This window comes from Anastrepha obliqua, chromosome 2, assembly GCF_027943255.1.
Source record: "Anastrepha obliqua isolate idAnaObli1 chromosome 2, idAnaObli1_1.0, whole genome shotgun sequence".
NCBI classification, from domain to species: Eukaryota; Metazoa; Arthropoda; class Insecta; order Diptera; family Tephritidae; genus Anastrepha; species Anastrepha obliqua.
In genome coordinates, this window is record NC_072893.1 from 73,366,703 (window position 1) to 73,389,699 (window position 22,997).

Consider the following 22,997-nt stretch of genomic DNA (forward strand, 5'->3'; position numbering starts at 1 on the left):
GAAACTCAATGAGATACCATTTAAATTTGTTGGAGATTTAAAGCTCGTTCTATTGGTCAATGGGCAGCAAACTGCAACGGCTTTCTACCCTTGCCGTTATTGCTTCGTCACATTAAATGAATTAAAAAGTTATAATAAAATGATTGAGGAAAATTATATAAGCAGTGATGACAAAAATCTTGATTTAAAGACCTACAAGCATTTAAATTCACTTTAAATTCAAGAGCTTGGGTAATGACAAAAAAAAGTCTAAAGAATGTCGCAGTACAGTAAATCACCCTTTATTCATTGAATACGGCACTGCTGAAGATGATAACTTGTACGTACTTCAGAAGTGCATTCCTCCTGAACTACACCTATTACAAGGGTTTGTCAACCATCTTTTCTGGGACGGTATAGTTAAAATTGAGGAAATTGAAAAATATAGAGCGTTATTGTGGCCGAATATATTAGGTATATCTCATAAGAGCTATCAAGGAGATATGTTTGAAGGCAATCAATGTCGAAAATTACTTAAAGAGGCCGATAAATTGCAAGATCCTGAAATTTACGAGCTTGCAGGACCATTTCGTTTACAGCCTTAAATTGCTGCATTTAAAGCTATGAATAAAATTGTTGAAAAGTGCTTTGCTGCCAAAAAAGCTGATCTTACTGACTTTAACAAAAATTTAAAAGAACTCCGTGAAACCTTAAAAAGTACTGAAATTTCTCAAACACTAAAAATTCATATTATCCTGGAGCATTTGGAGGAAGCAATCATATTCTTGAATAATGATGGCTTAGGTTTATGGTCCAGGCTGGAGAGTCAGTTCATAGCGAGTTCAATAAATATTGGAATAGATTTAAAATAAATTTGCTAGATGAACCATCTTTTATAAGTCGCTTAAAGAAAGCTGTCGATACATTTTCATCACAGCATGTTTAAATTTACAAACTTAAGTTTACAAATTCTAAATAATATATACAGAAATAGTAACACATCTTAATATCTAAAAATAAAAAAAATTAAAAAAATCTAAAAAAACAAAAAATCTGAAAAAAAACAAAAAAACTGAAAAAAACATAAAAAAATAGAAAAAAAGGTACAAAGTAAGTTACCTCCACATGGTGTACCTTGGAAACGATTAAAATCGGCTAAAAACTTACGTAAGATTCTTTATTATTCTCTTGCATAATGCAAATTCAAACGAGATTATACTTTTGATATTGATTCCAAATTGTCCCAACATGAAATGTAAAAATATGGATAACTTTTGAAAAGGAGCAGGTAGGATTTCAATTCCAACGGATTTTGCACCTATAATCATCAACAAATACAACCCAGCTTGCAGTTTTTGTCGACATTTTTGTGCAACCTATCGATGCTTCCTGCCTACCGTGTAATAGCATTGCCTTTAAATTCAGAAATTTTTTGATTTATTTTTCCAATAGCGAATTAATCCTACAAGTAAGTTTCACAAGTAATCACAATTAACGTTCAAAGCTAACAAATTATTTTAAATATGCACAAACATACATACATATGATTTTTCTGTTCTCCACTTTCGTTAGCTTAAATAAATAAAAAATCACACAATCATAAATACAAACATATTTTTTTTTTTGTTTTTGTAATTCAGTGCATATGTATCTAAATATCTAGTGTTGAGGTAGATGAACTCAACTGTCCCTGCGCAAGCAATGCCCATCACCTTGACTCCGGGGTAACAGCGCCAGGCCGCACACCATTCTCTGAATCTATCATAATCAATTCTGAAAAGAAGATTATATAAGCATGCAAAGCATTAAAAATAATGATTTCCATTGGATAAACAAATACAAATTTTTAATGCTAATAAAACTTAATTATTTACAAATGAAAGTATTTACATTAAACTAGACAACGCACACTCTCACCTCTTTTGCTCTGCTTTCTGTGGTTGGCGATTTTCCGTGGTCTCAGCTGCGCTCTCGCATCGTCTTTCTCGCGCTCTTTCTCTTGCTCGTGCTCTTCATCTGAGCTAGAGCATTGCTGTTGTAGCAGCATATTTCCATCGCTAAGATAGCGACGCACAGGGAACACCTTTCTACGCAGCACCTGCGCTTGTTGCTCACTAACATTGCACAGGCTACCACTCGGTCGCTCTTCAGCGACACCATTTACAGTGAGCGCTTTCTGTTGACGCTTCATCCCGCTATCTGACTTTAGCGAACTTTTCGAACTTTGTATATTCTCAGTGGACGAGTTACGTGGCCGACGCCGTCGACGATAACGGCTGAAACTCTCCTCTTGCACTATCAAAGTACCAGCTTTGCTGGTGCGTAGAAAATAGCGCGGCGCATGGTACACTTCATGTTCTTCGGCATATTCAGGTGAAGAAAAGCGTCCCTTGTTGAAACTGAAACGTTCCAATATCGATTCGGAAGTTGCAGGCGAACGGCCTGAGCTATGCGAACGTCGATAGCGACGCTTTTCACGCGGTCCGGACGATGACGAATTGGTGGGCGTATTGGTGGTGGAGGTGGTGATAGTAGATGGTGGCGTTGGCAAGTTGGCTAGATTGAACGAGTTATGTGTGTCCTTCATGGTGGCAATATCATTGTTTATTTCCGATTCATCGTTGACTTTAAAACGTACACCCTTGAGCGAATTGGCGCGTCGCTGTAACTTGTAATCGGGCAGCTCATTGGTGTAAAAGTCAATAGCTGAAGATAGCGCAGTAGACTTTTCGGTTGTGGGTGTAGTGGTAGTTGTTGCGGTGCTACAGTTGTTCGAAGGTACAGGTGAGGGTGTGGCCTCTTGTATTTGTAGCCCACTAAATTGACGATTCAAAGCTTGTCTTATGGTATGCGCCAAATTAGAGGTGGCTGCCTTGCTGGCACGCTTACGTGTACGGGGCTGAACGTCGTCTGTCATGAGCTGCGTTGATTTTCGACGCGTCACTTTTCGTGATGACTCCACTTTTGGCCCACTGTAACATTGCTCCAATTGACTATCCGCATCCACCAATAGCTGACCTTTGTGATCGTACAGCAGAATGCGTGGCAGCGCGATGTTCGCAGACGAGCGTGAAGTGCTCAGCTCCCAACGCCAGTGCTTTGGTTTGCGCAGCTGTAAGCTCAGCACATTTGCGAGCTCGTTATTGATGTCAACGTCAGCTGTGCCGCTAGTGTCGAAGGCAGGCATATCGTCAGTTGTTGTTGGACTTTGTGTTGAGTAGAGCGTTTCAGGTGTTCGACAGCTACTAAAACTGTTTTTGTTGTTGCTATAAATATCATAGCCATAATCGTTGATGTTATTGTTAATTTTAATATTATTTTGTTTTGCATTTGCCAATGTTGCAGCCGTGCGCTGCCGATGCATATCCATACACAAATCTGACATTATGCCCTGGTAATGTGTACGGGGCGTATGAGTGATTAGCAGTACGCGGTGAGTAGGCGATGAAAATTGCAATTTTTCAGCTGCTCGTCGTTTTCACTCAACAAATGGCACATATTATTCGCTTATTCAGATTGTTTTTTCGGCATTCAGCGCGCACACACGTACACACCTGTTGTTTTGATTTATATTTATAAAGATATATATGTATTTATTTTTATTTATACATATTTGTCGCTTTGTTAATTTTTACAACATTCATTGTATTCAGCGATACTTCCTCAAGCGACAGCTGCCCTAGCGCGTACTCATCCGTTGCTGCATCAGCTGCCTCAACACTAAGCAGCAACACCGCCAACATGAAAAATGATTGCGTACATATGAAAATATAAAATTGTTTTTTATTTAAATATACTTTTGCAGATAAAGCTGAAGATGAAGATCATCATTTAGCCGCTGGCTGTGTGCCAAATACCAAAAGCAAAAAACAAAAAAATTAGCACAAACAATTGATATATGAAGTACGTGAGTATGTGCATATTAGGGATGCCAATTTTTTCGTATTTTATGATCATGGTATATTCGGGATCTCGTTACGATAATCCCGAACTTCCGAGACTAGTTCCGGCATTTAGTTATTAATTATTTTGAAATGATTGGGCTCTGTCCACAGCCGTGAAATTTTCTTCTCAATCTCATTTTAATTTACATGAACATTTGACAGCAACTTTTGTTAAAAAAAAATCTAACTGGCGGACTTGGCAGCCAATGTTTTAGATTTAAGTGTAGCAATCTATATATACAAAAGAAAGTCATGTTAGTTATACTATTTATAACTCGAGAACGGCTGAACCGATTTGGCTGTAAATTAGTGGAGAGGTAGCTTAGAACCAGGAGACGGACATAGGCTACTTTTTATCCCATTCGAACGCATTCCGTGAAGTCGCTATAAAATGTAGTATAAACGCATCTGATATGGAATAACAAAACGCAAATGACAGCTAAACGTAATTTTGTCTATGGTTAAGTAGAAAATTTGATAATATAAATTTTGTCAGAAATATAATACATAATCACAGTAATTTGTATTCTCTTTGAATCATCATTATCAATGCCGCGACCAAGCCGATCGAATCTTTCCCGACAAAGTCGTAATGCAAGAAGGATACGAAACATTGCGAATGAAACGACTGAAGAAGCACAAGGAATTGCCCGTGAAGAGCGCTGCGTTAGTATGGCTCGACTTCGTGCTTCTCATTCACAAGAGCAAAGCGAGGTAGCCCGTGAAACGGCGCGGTTGGCTATGCGAAGTCGTCGAGCGAATAACAGAGATCAACAAGTAGATCATTTTCGACGCACGAAAAGAGAATTATCAAGTGCTGATTTGAATCGAGCAGCGTTTTGATATGATTGTAACACTGATTACTGCTTGCATCCTAGCGTTTGCATTGGGCCAATGAAACGCCCGGATTGTGCTGCCTTAGTGGAAGAGTGATATTGCCATTATTCCACCAAACACTGCCAGTAATTCCAAGATCAACAGCTGCTGACGAAATAAACGTTTGCCTCAAATCATCGAATCTATGGCGCTATGTGAAGAAACTTCAGCTGACAATAAACATGAGAGTTGCATTACTTAATGATACATCTACTGAAGATTTCACTGAGCAATTACTGACTATTGGTAATGGTCGAGTACCTGTCGACGAATCAAGTGGATTCATTTCATTTCCTCAGAATTTCTGTAACTTTGTCTCATCGAAAGACGAACTTATCAATAAAGTATTCCCAAACATCATTAATAACTACAAAAATAATGAATGGTTGTGTGAGCGAGCAATTTTAGCGGCTGAGAATAAAAATGTAGATTTAGATGTAGATGTAAACTACGTAATTCAAAATGGTATCATTGGAACAATGCATTCATTCAAATCAATTGACTGTGTAACAAATGAAGATGAAGCCACCAACTATCCAATTGAATTTTTAAACTCCTTGGATGTACCTGGCTTATCACCGCATAGTTTACGCCTAAAATTTGGGTCTGTAGTAATCATGCTTCGAAACATAAGCCCACCAAAACTTTGCAACGGTACGCGTTTGGTGGTAAATAAATTGATGAACAATGTGATTTACGCGACAATACTCAAAGGGAAATTCGAAGGTGAAGAAGTTTTCATTCCGAGGATCCCGATGATCCCAACCGATCTTCCGTTTTAGTTTAAAAGACTTCAATTTTCGATCCGTCTTGCATTCGCCATGACCATTAACAAATCACAAGGCCAATCCTTGAAAGTTTGTGGTCTGAATCTAGAATATCAATGTTTCTCACACGGTCAATTATATGTGGCATGTTCATGGGTCGGAAAACCATCGGCGTTGTTTGTTCTTGCACCTGATAATAAAACAAAAAATGTCGTGTATCACAACGTGCTTAACTGAAGAGTGCAATCTATTAAAGCTTTATTGAAATACTTGACTAATATTAGATTTGATTTTTATAAGTGACAACATTAGTTCTGTTCTATCGCAGCCTTTTTCTTCTATATCGCCGACCAGCGTTCACCATATTCCTTTAAAGCTAGACTTGGAATTTTTAGAATTTTTTGAATCCAGGCCCGATAGTGCTCATCCTTCCTTTAACTTTGCCAATTGTGATTTCCAAACTCTCGATAATGCCTTACGTGAAATTGATTGGGAAGTATCTCTAGGTAATATTGAAGTTGCTGAGTGCTTTAAGATATTTAAAACTTTAGTCCTTGATATATGCTCTCAACATGTTCCAATTTTTAAGAGTGTAAATTATAAGACTCCCTGGTGCACGAAAGAACTTAAACATCATAAAAATTTGAGAAATAAAGAGGAAAAAGTTTCGTTCTTTAAATAAGTCTTTGTATAAGGAATTCATTCACAAATTTGAGCTTAATATAAAAAGTAATCCGAAGAATTTTTGGCGATATATTAAATCGATTAAAAAGGCCTCTTCTATTCCTAATTCTGTTTTTTATAGGGGCGTAACTGCCTGCTCTGTCAGCGATGCAGCGAATTTATTTGCTGATTTCTTTTCATCTAACTTCGTGTCTGATAAAGATATTCAGGAAGAACATTTGGCAGCCATTCGCCATAATTTCGTGGGGAAAGTGTCTTCTTCAGTTGACTTTGGTTCGCTTGTTCTATCAGATGATGATATCATTGAGGGATTGTTAAAGATTAAAAACTCGGCCCATTCGGATGTAGACGGGCTTTCTCTAACTTTGTTTAAAAATTGTCGCTCTTTGGTTCAACCTCTTTAACTAATTTTTAACAAATCCTTGGCCGAAGGAATATTTATCGATGATTGGAAGCTAACTTCAGTCACTCCTATCTTCAAAAGCGGTAATAAAAGTGATATTGTAAATTACAGACCAATCTCCAAATTATCTGCTGTATCTAAACTCTTTGAATGCGTTGTTAAAGACGAGTTATATTTTAGTGTTAAACGTCTAATTAGCCCACGTCAGCATGGTTTTGTAGCTGCAAGATCTACCTTATCTAACTTATCCGTTTTTTCTGATGATTGCCACGCTGGCTTCCAGAATGGTTTCCAAACTGACGCGATATACACGAATTTTTCTAGAGCCTTTGATAAAATCTCCCATACGATTTTAGTAACTAAATTGGCTTGTCTCAGTTTTCATTCTACTTTCCTTGATTGGATTCGGTCCTATTTAATAAAAAGATGCTGCACTGTAGTTATCGATGGTGTTTCTTCGAAACACTACACTGCCACCTCTGGTGTACCTCAGGGTAGTATTTTAGGACCTTTGTTATTTGTTTTGTTTATTAATGATATTTATTCGTGTTTTCCCTTTGCTAATTTTCGTTCTCTATGCTGATGATCTTAAAGTGTACGCTGAAATAAGAAATTTTAGTGATTCAGCCGCCCTAATGAATAATTTATTTTCCTGGTGCCTTATAAATCGTCTATTTCTTAATATTGAAAAATGTCATAAAATCACATTTTCTAAGCTTCAAAACCCCCTCAACACCTCTTATCATATCAATTATAGATATCTTGCTTCGTCTGATGTGATAAAAGATTTAGGGGTTTTCTTTGATTCAAAGCTTAATTTTATCACGCACCTAAATTATGCCGTTTCCAATTCTCTTGCTATGCTCGCCTTTGTTAGACGTCACTCATCGCACTTCACTGATCCATATACTCTTAAGATTTTATACTCTGCGTTTGTGCGGTCCAAATTAGATTATGCCTCTTTTATTTGGAGACCTTATCATGCAGTTCATATAAATCGAGTGGAGAGGGTTCAAAAAATTTTTGTGCGTTTCGCGCTACATTCACTCAATTTCTCAGACCCCATCTCTGTCCATTAAGTGACAGAGGTACGTTTCAGGCAGTTTCTTTTATTTTCGATCTCGTTAATGGACTAATTGACTGCTACATTTTAATGTTCCTTGCAGGAACTTTCGCCGTGTCATGTTGGCGTTAGGAGGACATTATTTAGTTCCAAAGCACGTCTTGTTAGAACGCTGTCTGACATTAACTATCTCGCCTCCCTTTGGATCTAGACTTTTCCAACATGTATTTAATACCCAATTAAAAAATTTCTTCCTTTGTAAGAATTCTAAATAATTACCTAATATATTTTGTTAATTTAGTTTCCTAAGCTTTAATTTTGTTAACTACTTCTATATAAATACTCTTAGTTCTATGTAGTCTGTAAGAAACTTTGTATTTCTTGACTTACCAAAATGAATAATCCTCCTCTGTAAGTTATAAGAAATTTTATCTTTTTCTTTTACTCATTACAATTGAAGCTAGTTAATTATAAGTTTAATTTTACTTTGATTAATTAATTTAGCATTAATCTGTTTTCATAGTCTGTAAGAAATACTGTATTTTTAGACTATTAATTGAATTAAATAAATAAATAAATAAATACCATAATAAAAAAATGAACTTAATAAAACCAAAAATCTGCTTTTTTATTGCCTCTAGGGCGGAACAAAGTTCGCCGGGCCAGCTAGTTATTTATAATTGTTTCTCTTTCAATAAATATATAAAAAGAGAGCTATATTTGGAAGAAATTTCTTGCATAGTGGTAGTGATTGAAGCGATGAAAACCACCTTCTCTCGCTTATTTGAGTTTTGCTTATTTCCATTATTTTTATTAATTCCACTCCTCCATTAAAGCAAAGCAAGGTTTACCATATTTTAAACAAACCTATTTTTTAGGTAGAGTCTTGCAATTTTTGCTGAATTTCAATTTGAACACGTTTTTTAAATTCTACATACTGTCACTTTTCACAAAAGCAAATGCAATTTAAACAGCGCACTATGGTCTGAAATTCAAATTTTTTGGCATAAATTAGAACGAGTGGTACTAGGCCATTGAAATTTCGCATACAGGTTATATATGACTTAGTTAAGAAAAATTCCAAGAATGGATGAAATCGGTCGTTCCGTAGGGGTACCTCCCTTGGACCTATAGTAAAAATGTTTGAATTTCAGCTCCAAAAATTGCGATATCTTAACGAAAATTGGTAAATACGTTATTCTCGTAATACGCATCGACGATACCTCCCTTGGACCTATAGTAAAAATTTGGTTTCATAAAATGAAAAATTTGCATATGATAGGCAAAAGTGGTGAAATAATTTTATTATCCAAATATTTATACATATACATACATACATATACATTATACAATAACATTAACTGTACTTCTGAAATGAGAGAGAAGTTACAGAATTATTAAATTCACTTGAATATAATATAAAAAGTTATATGTACCAAACAAATCATTCGAAATCACAGTCTTCCGTATCTAAAACTAAAGCGTTCTGCTTCCGATATATCGGGTAACTCCTACTGAAGCAAGCTCTTCTTGCGTTTGACACGAACAATGCCTCCAATTCAGTGTCTTGGAAGGTTTTTGACCCTCCTTCACGCGGACGGTCGTCAACATTAATATCACCGTCTTTGAAGCAAAGGAAGCAATCTCGGCACGTTGCTTCACTTAAAGCAGACTCTCCATAAACTTTTTGTAGCGCTCGATGGGCTTCAGCCGCCGTTTTTTTCGAATGAAAGAGGAAAATCAACATTTCCCGCAAACGACGATTATTCGGCACAAAATCAGACATTTTCACAAAACCAAAAGTATATGATACCAAAACAAATCACTAATGTGTCGTAGAAGTTTGTTTACCATATGTCTAAGCTTGGTTTATGATGTTTAGGTTATGTTAGAATCGACTAGCACACACTGCTGGCGGCATCTATTGACAATCAGCGGGAACTTAGTTGCGCACCGAATACTTGTTTCGGTAATATTTAGTGAGTGTTGATAGTCCTTTTCTTATTATAATTTCATGTATCCTCTCTGACATTGAGGAAACCAGTTTTTGGGTAACATTCGGTACAATTTTCAACCATTCTTCCTTTATTATTGCTTTCAGTTGTTATTTGTTTGAAATATGATGGTTTCCTATACGTTTTTACAGCACATCCGATAAATGATCGATTGGTTCATGTCTGGGGACTATAGGGGAGTACTTAGAGCATGCGGAGTATTGCACAAGATCCATTCCCCAGCAATGTGAGCGGTATTTTTCGGAACATTGCCCTGTTGAAAGTAATATTTCGAGGACAGACCTAACTTTTCAGCGCTGCGTTTGAAATTATGCTCCAAAATATTTAAGTTCATCATCTTGTTGAAAACTCAATCTATGGAAACAAGTTCCCCCAAGCGGGATGCCACTATACATCCTTATACCAGAACCGCACCTTTGCCGTTCTTCACTCGTGCCATCATCTTTTTTCTTCCAACTCCGTATTTGGTTTTCGCCATACTAGAATACGACCACCACTTTGATATATATTTTCTCTTTATTTTGCTCCATGTTTGCGATGCTATAACTCACGAACGACTAAAAGCAAACAACAATTAATCAAACACGTATTAGCACGTGAAAAGAGCTTTCCAAAAAGCTCTAGCGTGAACCGATGCGACGAATACAACTAGAACTACGCGCTTGCAAAGACAAGCTTGCGGAAATACCGCAAGACTTTTTTGACAACCTTTAAATTTTCTACAGCTTTCATCAGACATCAGATTCTTGCGCTGTATCCAGCACTTCTCAAAGAATTTTGCACTGCCCTGGGGGTCACCTCCATGCCAGAAACTTTCTTAAGTTCGGCTGCGATTTCAAATGAAGAAGTCTTTGATGATTTTTCTACCATTTTTATTAAGTGGGGCTCTTGTTTTTCCGTCAACTCTCTTAGTCAGCTGGATCTCTTACGGTTTCCCACATTTTTGTTTAACTTTAAATCATTTTACACTTCTCACAGTAATATCAACAATTTTTCCTATTTCTGCAATTGATTTTCCATTAGAACTCAAGCTCCAACTAATTTTTTTTTTTTTTCAAGGATGGCAATTTCGCCAATCCTTCTACCCATTTTCATGCGCACGTTGGAAAAACTTGTGACCCAAACTGTCAGTTAATGTGAAGTGGTTTTGAAAATTGATACGCCGCGCTGTCTCGTTACTTCAAAAATGATAGCAGTGTTGCTTTCAAAGTTGCTATGGCAAAAAAATATATGTTCCAATACTGATTTTTCAAAATATGAAATTTACATTCAACAAAAGAAGTCAATTGTGAAAAATCAACGTGCGTATAAAAAATTAAATAATGTGAAAAGTGCGCCTTCTAAGAACACCATTAAACGTTTGTACGAAAGTTTTTCGACTGGTGATGCTCTTTCTAATCCAAAGAGGCCAAATCAAAACCGACCAAGGCGATCGGATGAGAATATTGCTCTTGTACGGGCCAGTGTTGAGACCTCGCCAAGGACATCCCAAAATCGCCGTTCTCAGCAGTTGAACATTGCTCGGACCACTTTACAACGAATCAACCCAGTATATTGCTTTTTACCTATATCAGAAAGGAAGCAAGAGGGAAGGCGTTCAAATATATCCATATTTGCTATAAAGTTGCTCTAGCACCATTTCAATGCTTTGTAAGAAATTACAAATCCCAAAAATCTTGGGAGCCTTTTACACAATCCCGGAGTTTTCGGGACAGAAAAAACAAACATGCCTAGTAAGTATACAAACACTTGTATATCATCAGAAAATATTTATATGCGGAATTTTGAAAGCGTACACCTCATGCATGACTTTTTTTAATTTTATTTTTTTATTTTTTATTTTTGCACTTGTTAATTTTGTTTTCATACTTTATTAGCTATTTATATTGGTTTTTCTTACATGTGGGCTGTGTATTTTGTTATTTGATTATTCTTTTTTTATTTTTTAGTTTTCATTCTGCACTTTTTTGCACTTTATTGCCTCGCATTGATACTTTCAGGTGCTCTGCGTTGACAGAGAGCGAATGATTTGAATGTTTATATAGCACTTAAAGTATAACAGCGATAACAACCACAACTACACCAACTCCATTAACATCTCCGTACGTGCATACATACATACAAATGTGTGTGTTGTGAGTTCTCTGTTTACGACCGCCGGGCGTATTCACATTTTCATATAATTTTACATATCCGTACATACTTGTATATTTTATCTAAAAGCACACTGAAGCGTTCTTCGCCACAATTATTTGCCTTCACCCGCATAACGTCCCGCATTACTTTGCGTTTATTTATAGAATGCGTGCGCCGTTCTCGAATATATTTTCAATCGACGCCGACGCCAACGCTAGTGGGGCATACAGTGGGTTGAGAGTGTTAAAATGTGTTTGTGCATGGGACACACACAAGTGGTTATTAAAATTTGTGTTTACTCATTTGTCAACAAATTGTTTTGGTTGAAAACTACTGGCGCTAATTTATCCTTTTAATGACTGCGTAAACTACAAAAAAAAAAAAAAAAAAAAAAAAAATAGACAAACTTAAATTGCATTACTGTTTATCATTGCGTTGAATTAATTGTCATACAGGTATACTTTTTTTTTACAATTATTTTAATTTGTTTAAGATAAACCTATATATGTGATATACTATACCACATTACTCATAACCTTTGCTATAAGAGTATGTTATAAATATTTAAATTAATAAGACAAATTTGATGGCATTTACAACAAAAAGATATTTAGTAGTAGTAGTAGTAGTTTTATAGTAGAAATCACAAAGATTACACAAAACAAAATATAGCAAGAATATAAAAATTCGATTCAGTGGCTCAATAAAGAACTCTGACCTACATAACTTGAAGCTTCAAATTCAAAATTTTAGTAATAAATGCAAGTTAAATATTTTCATTTCTATATTTTTCTATTGGGTATTCAAATAGGATTTTAAAAATAGTAACAATAATTTACAAATCTACTACCTACTTGTTATAAAAAATTTATCATGCAAAATTGATGTCAATAAAGAAGTTGCACATCTGACATTACCTATTACGATTGTTTGGCACTTTAAAACGGGTAGTCTCACAACTAATTTGCTGTCGGTAGAACAGGGCACAGAAAGAACCAAACGTAATGAAATTAAATAAAATTTCAGTCGTGTTTTGTTGAATAAAAGTCCAAATTATAAATATTAATAGACAGCACGGACACAGCTCAATTAATTTAAACGCGCCTAAGCTCGCAACAGAAGCCGCCCAACATCTTAATATTAACTGCAAAAAGTATACACATAGTGTTGCGAAAGAATAATTATAATGGAACAGTTGCACGAAAAACAAATCTTTCATCAACAAGATCAACAGACACAAGAGAATACAATTTCCAAAGCGTCATGGGGATAAGGATTTCGAGCACTTTTTATTTGCAGATGAAAACAAGTTCAACATATTTAAGGGGTTATATACCTTGTGTTGGACTAAAAAATCGGAATTGTTTTATGACATATTCTAAAAGTAGATCGTCTTAAAAATATAAATTCAAAAAAATCATAAAGATCGGAGCACTAGAACGAAAGTTACAGACCGTGAAAGCGGGCGACTTTTCTTGGAAATGAAGTGCGCGCAAAACTTCAGACGCGATTATCTCGAAGTCGTGTTTTTTGAAAATTACCGTCGCAGTGATCATTATTTACTCAAAACTATTTGACCGATTTGCATAAACTTTGTTTTTAATTAGAACCTCGTGAATCTGAACGGTTCACTTTTTATAAATATTTGCATAGTTCGCTGGAATTAATTTTTTTTAATTTTTGAACCCCTCAAATATCGGTTCTTTTGGTGCGAAGCGGTTTTCATGTCGAGAAATTTTTTTTTGGGTGAATAAACCGTTTAGATTCACTAAAACACATTTTTCTACAATAATCATTTAATTTTTTTTGATTTCAGTTGAGCTGCTCATGCGCTACCGTGATCACCGCAGCCCTCTTCTAAAAACCGGCGTTTCGGGGGAGGAGCGATATCAACAATAAAAAATAACATTTTTAAAAAAAAAAACACCAAAATGTATTCTTCGAGAGTTACCCTTCAGTATGATATATGCCTCATTTGAATAAAAGTTCTAAAACATATTTAAAAAAAATTATGAAAATCGTCCATTTTTTCAGGCTCACAAGGTATATAACCCCTTATGTCAGATGGACAAACATATGGGTGGAGAAGACCTAATACAGAGTTGCTGGAAAAAAACTTACATGAGAGTGGGTCTGGTGGGTACTGGAAGTTTGTGCCTCATAAGCGCAATATGGACCACAAACAATATCTAACAATTATGAAAGAAAATTTACTCAAAAGTGTTGAAAAGTTTGGAATTGGGCAATTTCCAGTATCTTTAAGACAACAATCCCAAGCACAAAACACTTGATGTCCGTCTATGGCTTATGTACAACTACCCTAAAGTACTTGAAACACCTCCACAATCTCCAAACATCAATGTAATTAAACATCTGTGGACTCATTTAGAAAACCGACTGAAAAAGTTTGTTATTAGAAATAAGAAAAACCAAGAAGATGCTATTAAGGGGGGAGCCTGGTTTATAAGGTCAAAAAAATCATTTTTTTTTAGTTTTAAGCGATTCCTAATATATTTCAGAATATTCACACAAAGTTACAGAGCCTAATTCTCAATATTTCCGTAGATACAAAGCCAAAGGTAGGCGAGCGTTAGGTAGTTACGCTGTGACCGGACAGCTATATTATAGTACAAACTTTATCTTCTTTTCTCGACTTTTCATTTTTATGATTTCTTTGGATTGGCGTACATGAATGAAAAAAAACTAATGAACCTTTTGAAATGAATCATAGCTTGTTTCCTTCAGTATTAAATTCTCTTCTATTTGAACTAACAAAATAGATAAAAAAAAAAATTTCGAGATTTTTATACCAAGTTGAAGTGTTTTTTTTTTATAGAAAGGCATTTTTTTCAGTTGAAATTTTGGAATTTCTCTTACACTTGCAATATAAATTTTTTTATTTAAAGCCATATCACTTGGGTGTCCGAGTTCTTTATTGAGACACTGTGCATATTTAATATTGATTTACAAGACATACAAGATTTACAAGAAATATTGCTAGGATAAATTCCAGTGCAGTTGAACTCAGTTAATACTATCCGGACCGTTTGGACTTTAAGGTAAGCTTTAGCCAAAGGTTCTTTGACATCGAATTGTGCCACTTTTCAGTCTTGTTCTCGCATATGCCGACTTATATCTTCATTGTACTAGGTCTTAAGAGGACCCATAAAGGCTATATCTAAGGGTGCCTTTTGTGCGAACAATGCGGAGACCGGCATAAAATAATTTCGCGAGCCTTATCCAAAACTTCAATATTTCTCATATGACTGGAGGGACCATCTAAAATTAGCACATGGAAAATATTGGGATTTGTATCCATTCAGATATGTGACAAACAGAATCGGAACCAGGAGGAGCATGTTTCATTAAAAGTGGGGAAAAAATAAGAATGGTGGAATAAAAACACCGCCTTTTAAGAAAGCCATGCAACCAATCTCTCCATCCCTTTCTTTGATTACGGAGTTGAAATGCAAGCGAGCGAATATCACTACGAGTGAGTCTTAAAAACTTAGCCTCTATGAAACTTAGCCCTATGAAACTCGCGAAAGCGTTGAAGAAGCAGACGCCGTCCCCAGCAATAGACGACGGAATACCAACAGGGATATCTCGACTGAGCCCCCATCTAGCACGGAAATTAAAACCGCAATCCACAACACAACAAAGCTGCTGGCTCGGATGGTATACCGATGAAATAACCCCACTACTCAGTCCCCTCTTACTTCAAATCTGGTCAACAAACACCATCCCGATCGACTGAAAAGAGGGCATAATAATATCAATTCCGAAGAAGGGCGATTTAAGTCGCTGTGCCAATTGGCGTGGCATAACTCCAAAAAACCAAACCTGTGATAAATATACAAATATAATGATGTAGAATTAAGATTTATATCATATTCTGTAAATTGTGCGATAACATAAATTTTGTAACGTTTTCTACTTAATAAACTCTTATCTTATCTTATCTAACTCCATAATGCCGTAATAAAGATCTTGGCATTTGTCATTCTTGAGAGAATCGCCCCAGTTCTCAAAAACATATTGCGCACCGAACAGAATGGTTTTCGCCCCAAAAGATCGTGCGTAGATCATACTCGTATTAACACGCTGCGTATAATTATAGAGCAGTCAGCAGAATGGCGGTCGCCACTGTACCTACTCTTTGTCGATTTTGAGCGCGCTTTTGACACCTTGAACAGGCGCGCAATTTGATCTTCCTTGAGGACTAATGGAGTACCGGAAAAAATCGTCACCATCATTCAAGAACTTTATGAGGGAGCTGTGTGCAGTGTACTCTTCAAAGGCAAAAAGAGCGAGTTGTTCAGTATTCACAATGGTGTGCGTCAAGGTTGTGTGTTGTCGCCGCTGCTGTTTATCACTGTACTTGATGACATTATAAGAAAAACAAATATCGATATTCCATCGGGCATTCATTGGCGCCCATATCAGAAGCTCTGCGATCTGGAATATGCAGATGATATATGCTTTTTGACACACAAATTTTCTGAAGCACAAGCTAAACTTACTGCCTTAATACGATATGCAAGCCAAGTTGGATTGCGAGTCAATTTCAAAAAATCGAAACTTATACGTATCGAAACTCCAAACCAGGACGCGCTGATGCTTGAAGTGGGTGGCACGCTGGTTACAATTGAGGACATCGAAAACTTCTGCTGCCTTGGCAGTGTGAAAAAATGGTGGAGCGGAAGCTGATGTAAATTCCCGCATAAACAAAGCTCGCCACGCTTTCCACAGGATGAATCGAAGCATCAAACCAGTCTTACTTTATGCATGCGAAACACTGAAAGTCACAGATACCATTTGCAATAGCCTACAAACATTTATCAATAGATGTCTACGCATTATCCACCGCATATTTTGGCCAAGAGTTATCACCAGGGAAAATCTTTTAAATATTTCAATGTGCAAGCCCATCGCAGCTGATATCAAAGAAAGGAAATGGCGTTGGATTGGGCACACCTTACGCAATGAAGACAATGGCATCGCAAAGATGGCCCTAGAATGGAATCCACAAGGCTCCAGAAGAAGAGGACGACCACGAACAACTTGGATGCGACCAACACACGCGGAATACCAATTAAGATGTTCCTGGCATGAAATTCGAAAAAATGCACAAGATCACTCACGTTGGTATGAGTTTTTTTCCGCCCTATGCTCTGATTAAGAGCGGTATTTCTTCATATAACTATATAAATAATTTCATGTACAAACTATGTACTGTTAATTTGACAAGAGATACCAAGGAATAAAAAAAAAGTTGTTTGCCTTTAATACGAAGCGAGACTAAAAGATGCTCCATTAAGAAGAAGATATTCTGAGCCATGTCCTTTCAAATGAGTTCGATTAGGTTGAATGTGCTATAAGACATATATCAGGTTTTTGAAAACTTTATTTGATATATTATATATATTTTATATGTTGTTAGGTAAGTCAAATAAATTATTAACTAAATTTGCCATATATTACACAATTCCTAAGTCTTATCCCTTTCAGGTATAGAATCAATATTTTCTGGTATACATTAGCTTGGGTCTTCTATTAGATAATAACCTATTTCCACCAACAACTTAACATACATAAATATTTTATTCTTATATATTTTTGAGCTTCATATTAGAGATGTTAAAAAATTATTAAATCTCTTGCCTGTGTTTTACCATAAACTTTTTGTGTACTTTCTAAGGCTTGCATGTAATGATATCAAATTAACCAGCTACAACATGCCCTCATTTTCCACTATTACTGACCCACTGTGCAACGTTTGTGACAAATTTCAACGCCAATCAAATGAACTATTGCTCGCACGATTGCACTATTGATGTGCACATGTAAGTCGGTCGAGTTGTTGTTGTTGCTATTGCTTTTATTTTAAGGTCGTTTATTTTATGTTTTATTATTATTTTGCATTGTTATTCGAACAAGTAATAAGTTTTGTTTTAAGCAGCCTCTATTGCATTCATAGCAACAGGTAAATATTTTTGCTTTCGCGATTTGTTTATTTTGTAATTTATTTACATACAAACATACACGCACTTGCACGCAGTTAAGGGCATTCTTCATTAAATATTCGAATGCTTAAGTGTTCAGATCACACTTAACAAATGGGGGCAAAGTAGGATGTGGAGACAGAAGAAAGTCGAAATTTTATGGCAAACGCGGTGAAAAGCTCTTCAAAATTTGCTTAAAATTGTGAGGTTTGCAGATTTTTTATAAAATTTTTATTTTTTTCTCTTTCATATCTACAAGCAAACAATTGAGTGCATACTTATTCATACAGTGGGCGCCAAAGTTGATGGTACAATATTACTTTATACTGAAAGAAAAATGTGAAAAATAGGAATATGCAATTTTTTTTTTTTTTTTTTTTTTGTATAAGACAGAATGAAGTGTCATTTATCAAGGAAAAAGCAATGGATTTGATTTATTAAAAATAGTTTTAAGTTCGAGAAATGTTTGTCTAGCACATTGGATGGCGATGGCAAAACGCCAGTTAATTTTAGCTAAGAAAAAACTTGTCATGTAAACTTATTTCTCACGAGCCTTAAAATATAAGCCGCGAACTAAAAATCAAAAATTTCCAGACAGTTGTCGTTGTTTCGAAGCTCGTACACCCGCCTTTCGAACGGAATTGTCTCAACTCTGGTGATTTAACAGAAAATGTTATGTTAACAGTGTTAGCCGTACATATCTCGTATGTAAATACCAAGAAAGTTTCAGTCACAGCCAGCGTCGAAGATGTGATGAAAAAGTGATAATCAATTAAGATTTGTGTGGTCGAACTTTTGTGAAGAAATAATTTAGCATTTATTACTGGCATATTCACTAATATACGCCAGTGAGTTCATTATAGCTAGAGAATAACTGCACTTCGGCTTCTGAAAAAAAAACAGAATTTTGCCAAATATTTTCGAAATATTATTTCTTCATTATTTTATTATTTCTTCAGAAAGAATGCAGCATTAATAATAATTTGCAGTAATATTATTGAAAGAACGTATTTTTCATTAAGCAACGAATTGGACACTTATTTTAAGGCATATCGGCTGCCAAGAAATGTTTACTCTCACTAAAGTTATCAAAGCTATTATCAATGCTGTTATCAAAGCGCACTTTTTCTGTTATACGCTCCTCAATCGAGTGCTTTAGTGAACAATTGTGCAGTGCTGTTCAATGCCATTGGCTGTTGAGGGGCAACCGCTGAACTATCAAACTTCGCTAAGAATGGTTTTAGCGGTCACTAATTGCGAACCTGATGTAAGTTTCCAAAAATTCAAAAAAGCGGATGGCGAGAAACTGGCAAAAGTAATCATCTGCTTTATATTAAACTCCGTAAATGGTTTGTGCCTACGCTCATATGGTGGTTCATGGAAGCTCAAATAAAATTAATCAAATTATTTTGAGCCTACCGACATGGACAATGAAATATGAAATGCCCACCAATATATCAAAATATTTTTTTTATTTAAAGACATAAAAAAAAATAAAAATTTTAAATCGAAAAAATTAAATAGTAATAAAAATTTTATAAGAATTAAAAATAAAATCAATTTTTATTTATTAAAAATAATACAAAAAATGCGCCAATGAGAGTATTGTCAGCTCCACATTTACTGTAGGCGAACTGCATATGAAAAATGCTCAAAAAATAATAATTTAAAAAAACTGTAAGAAATAAAAAAAATTCATAAAATTTGAAAAAGTACAAATTAGAATAAAAAAAAAATAATTTAAAAAAACTTTAAGGAATAAAAAAAAAATTCATAAAATTTGAAAAAGTACAAATTAGAATAATATAAAAAATTTTAAAAATATTTACCAAAACAAAGAGGATTCAAAAATAGTACAACCTCATTTAGTAGATTCTGAAAACTTCTTTTGTTGTAGACGAACTGCATGCATTACAAGATATACTAAAGTAGCTTCAGGTTGTTAATTACCACTGACTAAATATACACTTTTAAGACAAAATTGTGGATGTGAACCTAACAAGTTGCATATAGTAGCATAAATTTCTTATAATGTGTACTTCAAGGAACAAAATCGCCCCAAAATCATTCCAGTATCGTGGTGAAAGAGATTATTGCATATTTGGTAGAACATCCCTACCGAGAAATTTTAAGAATTATAAGTTTGACATTAAAACTTAAAATCCTTCTGCAGAAAAAAAATTGATAAAAAGCATACAATTACTTTTATAATTAAAAAAAAAGTTTAAAAAAATTATTAAAAAAATGTTTTGAAAAAAAAAATGATAATTTGAAAAGCAAAAAGGCGGATCCCTTACGAGCTTCAAGGTTTGAATATCAATGAAAAATATAATCAATTCACTTGCAGCTTCGGTCTAATGTACCTTTATTTATATATAATTGCCTATTTATTTATATATACAAATCAATTAACCAATAAAAGAATTCGATTTTGCTCAATTTTCGACACTTTTGAGTGGATTCTGGCCCATAAACTCGCTGAAATTATTATAGAGGTACCACATATTGACAAATTTCGACTATTTAGTTATTCATTTTTTTAAATTCGATTATTTTTCATAAAAATATGTTTTATTTTATAACAAAATAAAAAATTATATTAATAAAAAGTTTCATAAAAATATGGTTTATTTTATAACAAACGAAAAAATAATATTAATAAAAGGTTTCAAACGCAGTTTTATAGCCCCTTAAATTTTGGTACAACAAAGCGCCAGCCTAAAGTCCCTCAACATTTTTCATGATTTTTTATCATTTTTTCCTTGACGAGGTTACACATGTTCTCCGCATAAAAAAATTTCGCGCGATCGTTATATGGAGAAAAGGAGAAAAGAAAAACAAAAATGTTCTTTAAAGGAAAGTTAAGAAATTTTGGGCTACTTGAAATTTTCATTTTGTCATAGTAAAATAAAACGGGCTATAAAATAAAGTGGCTTTTAAACTCAGATCTACTGAATGGTAGTCTCGCATAAACCCTATCCCGGACGGCGGCTGTCGTTATATGACAAATATTTCAGCTACCCATTTACTTTAATGCATTTGGTTATTTTGAATTTGATTCAATGCATTTGAATAGATGAAATCCTCTGCTCAGCATCTTTGTCTATATAGGTTTTCATTTCAAAGTAATATTCGTTGCACATCATTCATTTTTTCTATACTTTTATATCAGTTTCGGGCAATGCCTGTAATTTTTGATCACCACTGTACGTACGCAAATATACTCTCTTGTACATTAGAGTTTACATATAAAATATATGAAAATTTTGTTTTTGTTGTTTTCGCGCATCTTCGTCACTGAAGTCAAAATTTTTCATTCAAATTTATTGTTTTTCACATTTCAAGTTGATGATTTAGCTTTGATTTTGGGTCTTTTTTGTGACTGCATAAAACACTTTTTTTGAATTTTCTTGTTTTTCTTTGTATTTCTTTTAATATATATATAATTTTATTAATACTATTTGCAGTATTTTTAAAAATACAATCGTCAGATTTTTTAGATTATACAGCTAGGTAGAATTTCTTTGCAGGTCCACAGTTAAAAGAAAAAATTCTGGTCGAATATATGCATATACGTACATACATAGGTATGTATGTGCATGAATATTAGTTACGTACACACATAGGATTTGCACCTACACCAAAAATATCTATTGTTTATTAGCACAGCAACAGGCAGCAGCAGCACAAGCAACAGGCTGGCAGCGCTGTCCGATATCACAAAACAAATCGAATAACGAAACACTTGTCTCCGCACGTCGTTATTGCAAACGTCAAAGCGACAATCCTAGATGTACCTATGTACGTATGTATGTATATAAGTGCACTACATACACGTATGTAACAATTCAGTAATCGAATTTCCGCAATTTTTCGCTCCACACACCCGAACAGCTGCGCACAGCGGAGAATTTCACACTGTCGTGAGTGTTTGTAAAATCGGCTGATATGAGCGATTTTCCTGCCAATTTTCCATTCGCAGAAAACAAACAGAAAATCTAATAAATCTACGTACTTCTGTATGTATGTATGTATGTGGGCACTCCCGCACATATACTTGCTTAAGTCAAACGCACTGTTGTTCTCAGCATCTCACAAATGCTTTCTCGATTTCCCAAAATTTTGCGAACACTTTCGATTACTCAGCACCTTTTCGTCAATATCACAACTCACTCGCGCTCGCATAATTTCTCTATTTCTCATTACCGCGCCTATTATTCACATAGGTATGTACATATATACATACATACGGTTGCTGACTCCTGAAAACTATTTTGATTTTTTGTTTAACTTTAATTTGGCAACTCAGTTCAGCTGTTTTGATAGCCTCGCGGTTCTAATCGGCCGTGCTCAGGTTCAACCTTGAGGGCGGCATATAGCAAATGTGCTATGGGTAGACACATATTTTGGCTTTGTTCAACGATTTACTCGGCAGCATATTCTGATTCATTACACAGTACAACAGCAAAGAGAAAAGCGCAAGAGATTTTATGCTGAACGCTGGATATCTTTGGCGAACTGATCATCGTTGATGTATTTAGTATTTTCCAGCACATCATATTTTTTTATATCGGCTGAAACAAAGAAGTCTTAATAGAAATGTTGAAAAGAAAAATAAATAAAATATTTATTTGCTAGTAATGGGGTTGCCATATTTTTCTAAAGGAATAAGTACATCGAGATTTTTCGATGCATCAAAATCAGTACTTTTCAGTACAAATTTATACAAATTAATAAACAACAAACTTAACCAGTTAAGTAACGAAAATTTGTTAATTAATTTCAAAGCTTTTAAAAGGATTATTATATTAAAACTTATTTTGCATTAGCGTGTACTTTAAGGTAGTATGAAATTTGTGTAGTACTTACTTGTTGTACCCTGACTTGAAATGCTGCCTTTTTAAGAGTTAATAAAGAATAAAATATCGCCTTCTTAGGATAATGTTTTGAGGTGTCTCAGCCTTAGGAAAAAGGAGCGAAACTTAGTAAACTTCATGTATTAAAGATTTTAAGTTTTATGTCTGTAACTTTTTTTTTACTAGTATACTCAAATAAAATAATAAAAATCGATTTAACTTATCGCAAAAAATGCAGCTTCATAACACCAAATGGATCAATAGCAGTA

At 34.9% G+C, this 22,997-nt stretch overlaps 1 protein-coding gene across 3 annotated transcripts; it reads right to left on the reverse strand.

The window, feature by feature from the left end:
- Positions 1-1,393: 1,393 nt before the first annotated feature.
- Positions 1,394-21,781, reverse strand: LOC129239452 (uncharacterized). 3 transcript variants are annotated; one of them, XM_054874948.1, is made up of 3 exons: positions 21,707-21,781; positions 1,897-3,699; positions 1,394-1,752 (listed from the first exon to the last, which is right to left on the reverse strand). In XM_054874948.1, exons 2-3 carry the CDS (start codon positions 3,362-3,364, stop codon positions 1,688-1,690), a joined length of 1,533 nt encoding a protein of 510 aa, XP_054730923.1. In that variant the 5' UTR covers positions 3,365-3,699; positions 21,707-21,781; the 3' UTR covers positions 1,394-1,687. The 3 variants fall into 3 exon arrangements, with proteins under 3 accessions (XP_054730923.1, XP_054730922.1, XP_054730921.1); XM_054874947.1 differs by having other exon boundaries at positions 21,512-21,764; XM_054874946.1 differs by having other exon boundaries at positions 21,491-21,764.
- Between the last annotated feature and the right edge of the window lie 1,216 nt (positions 21,782-22,997).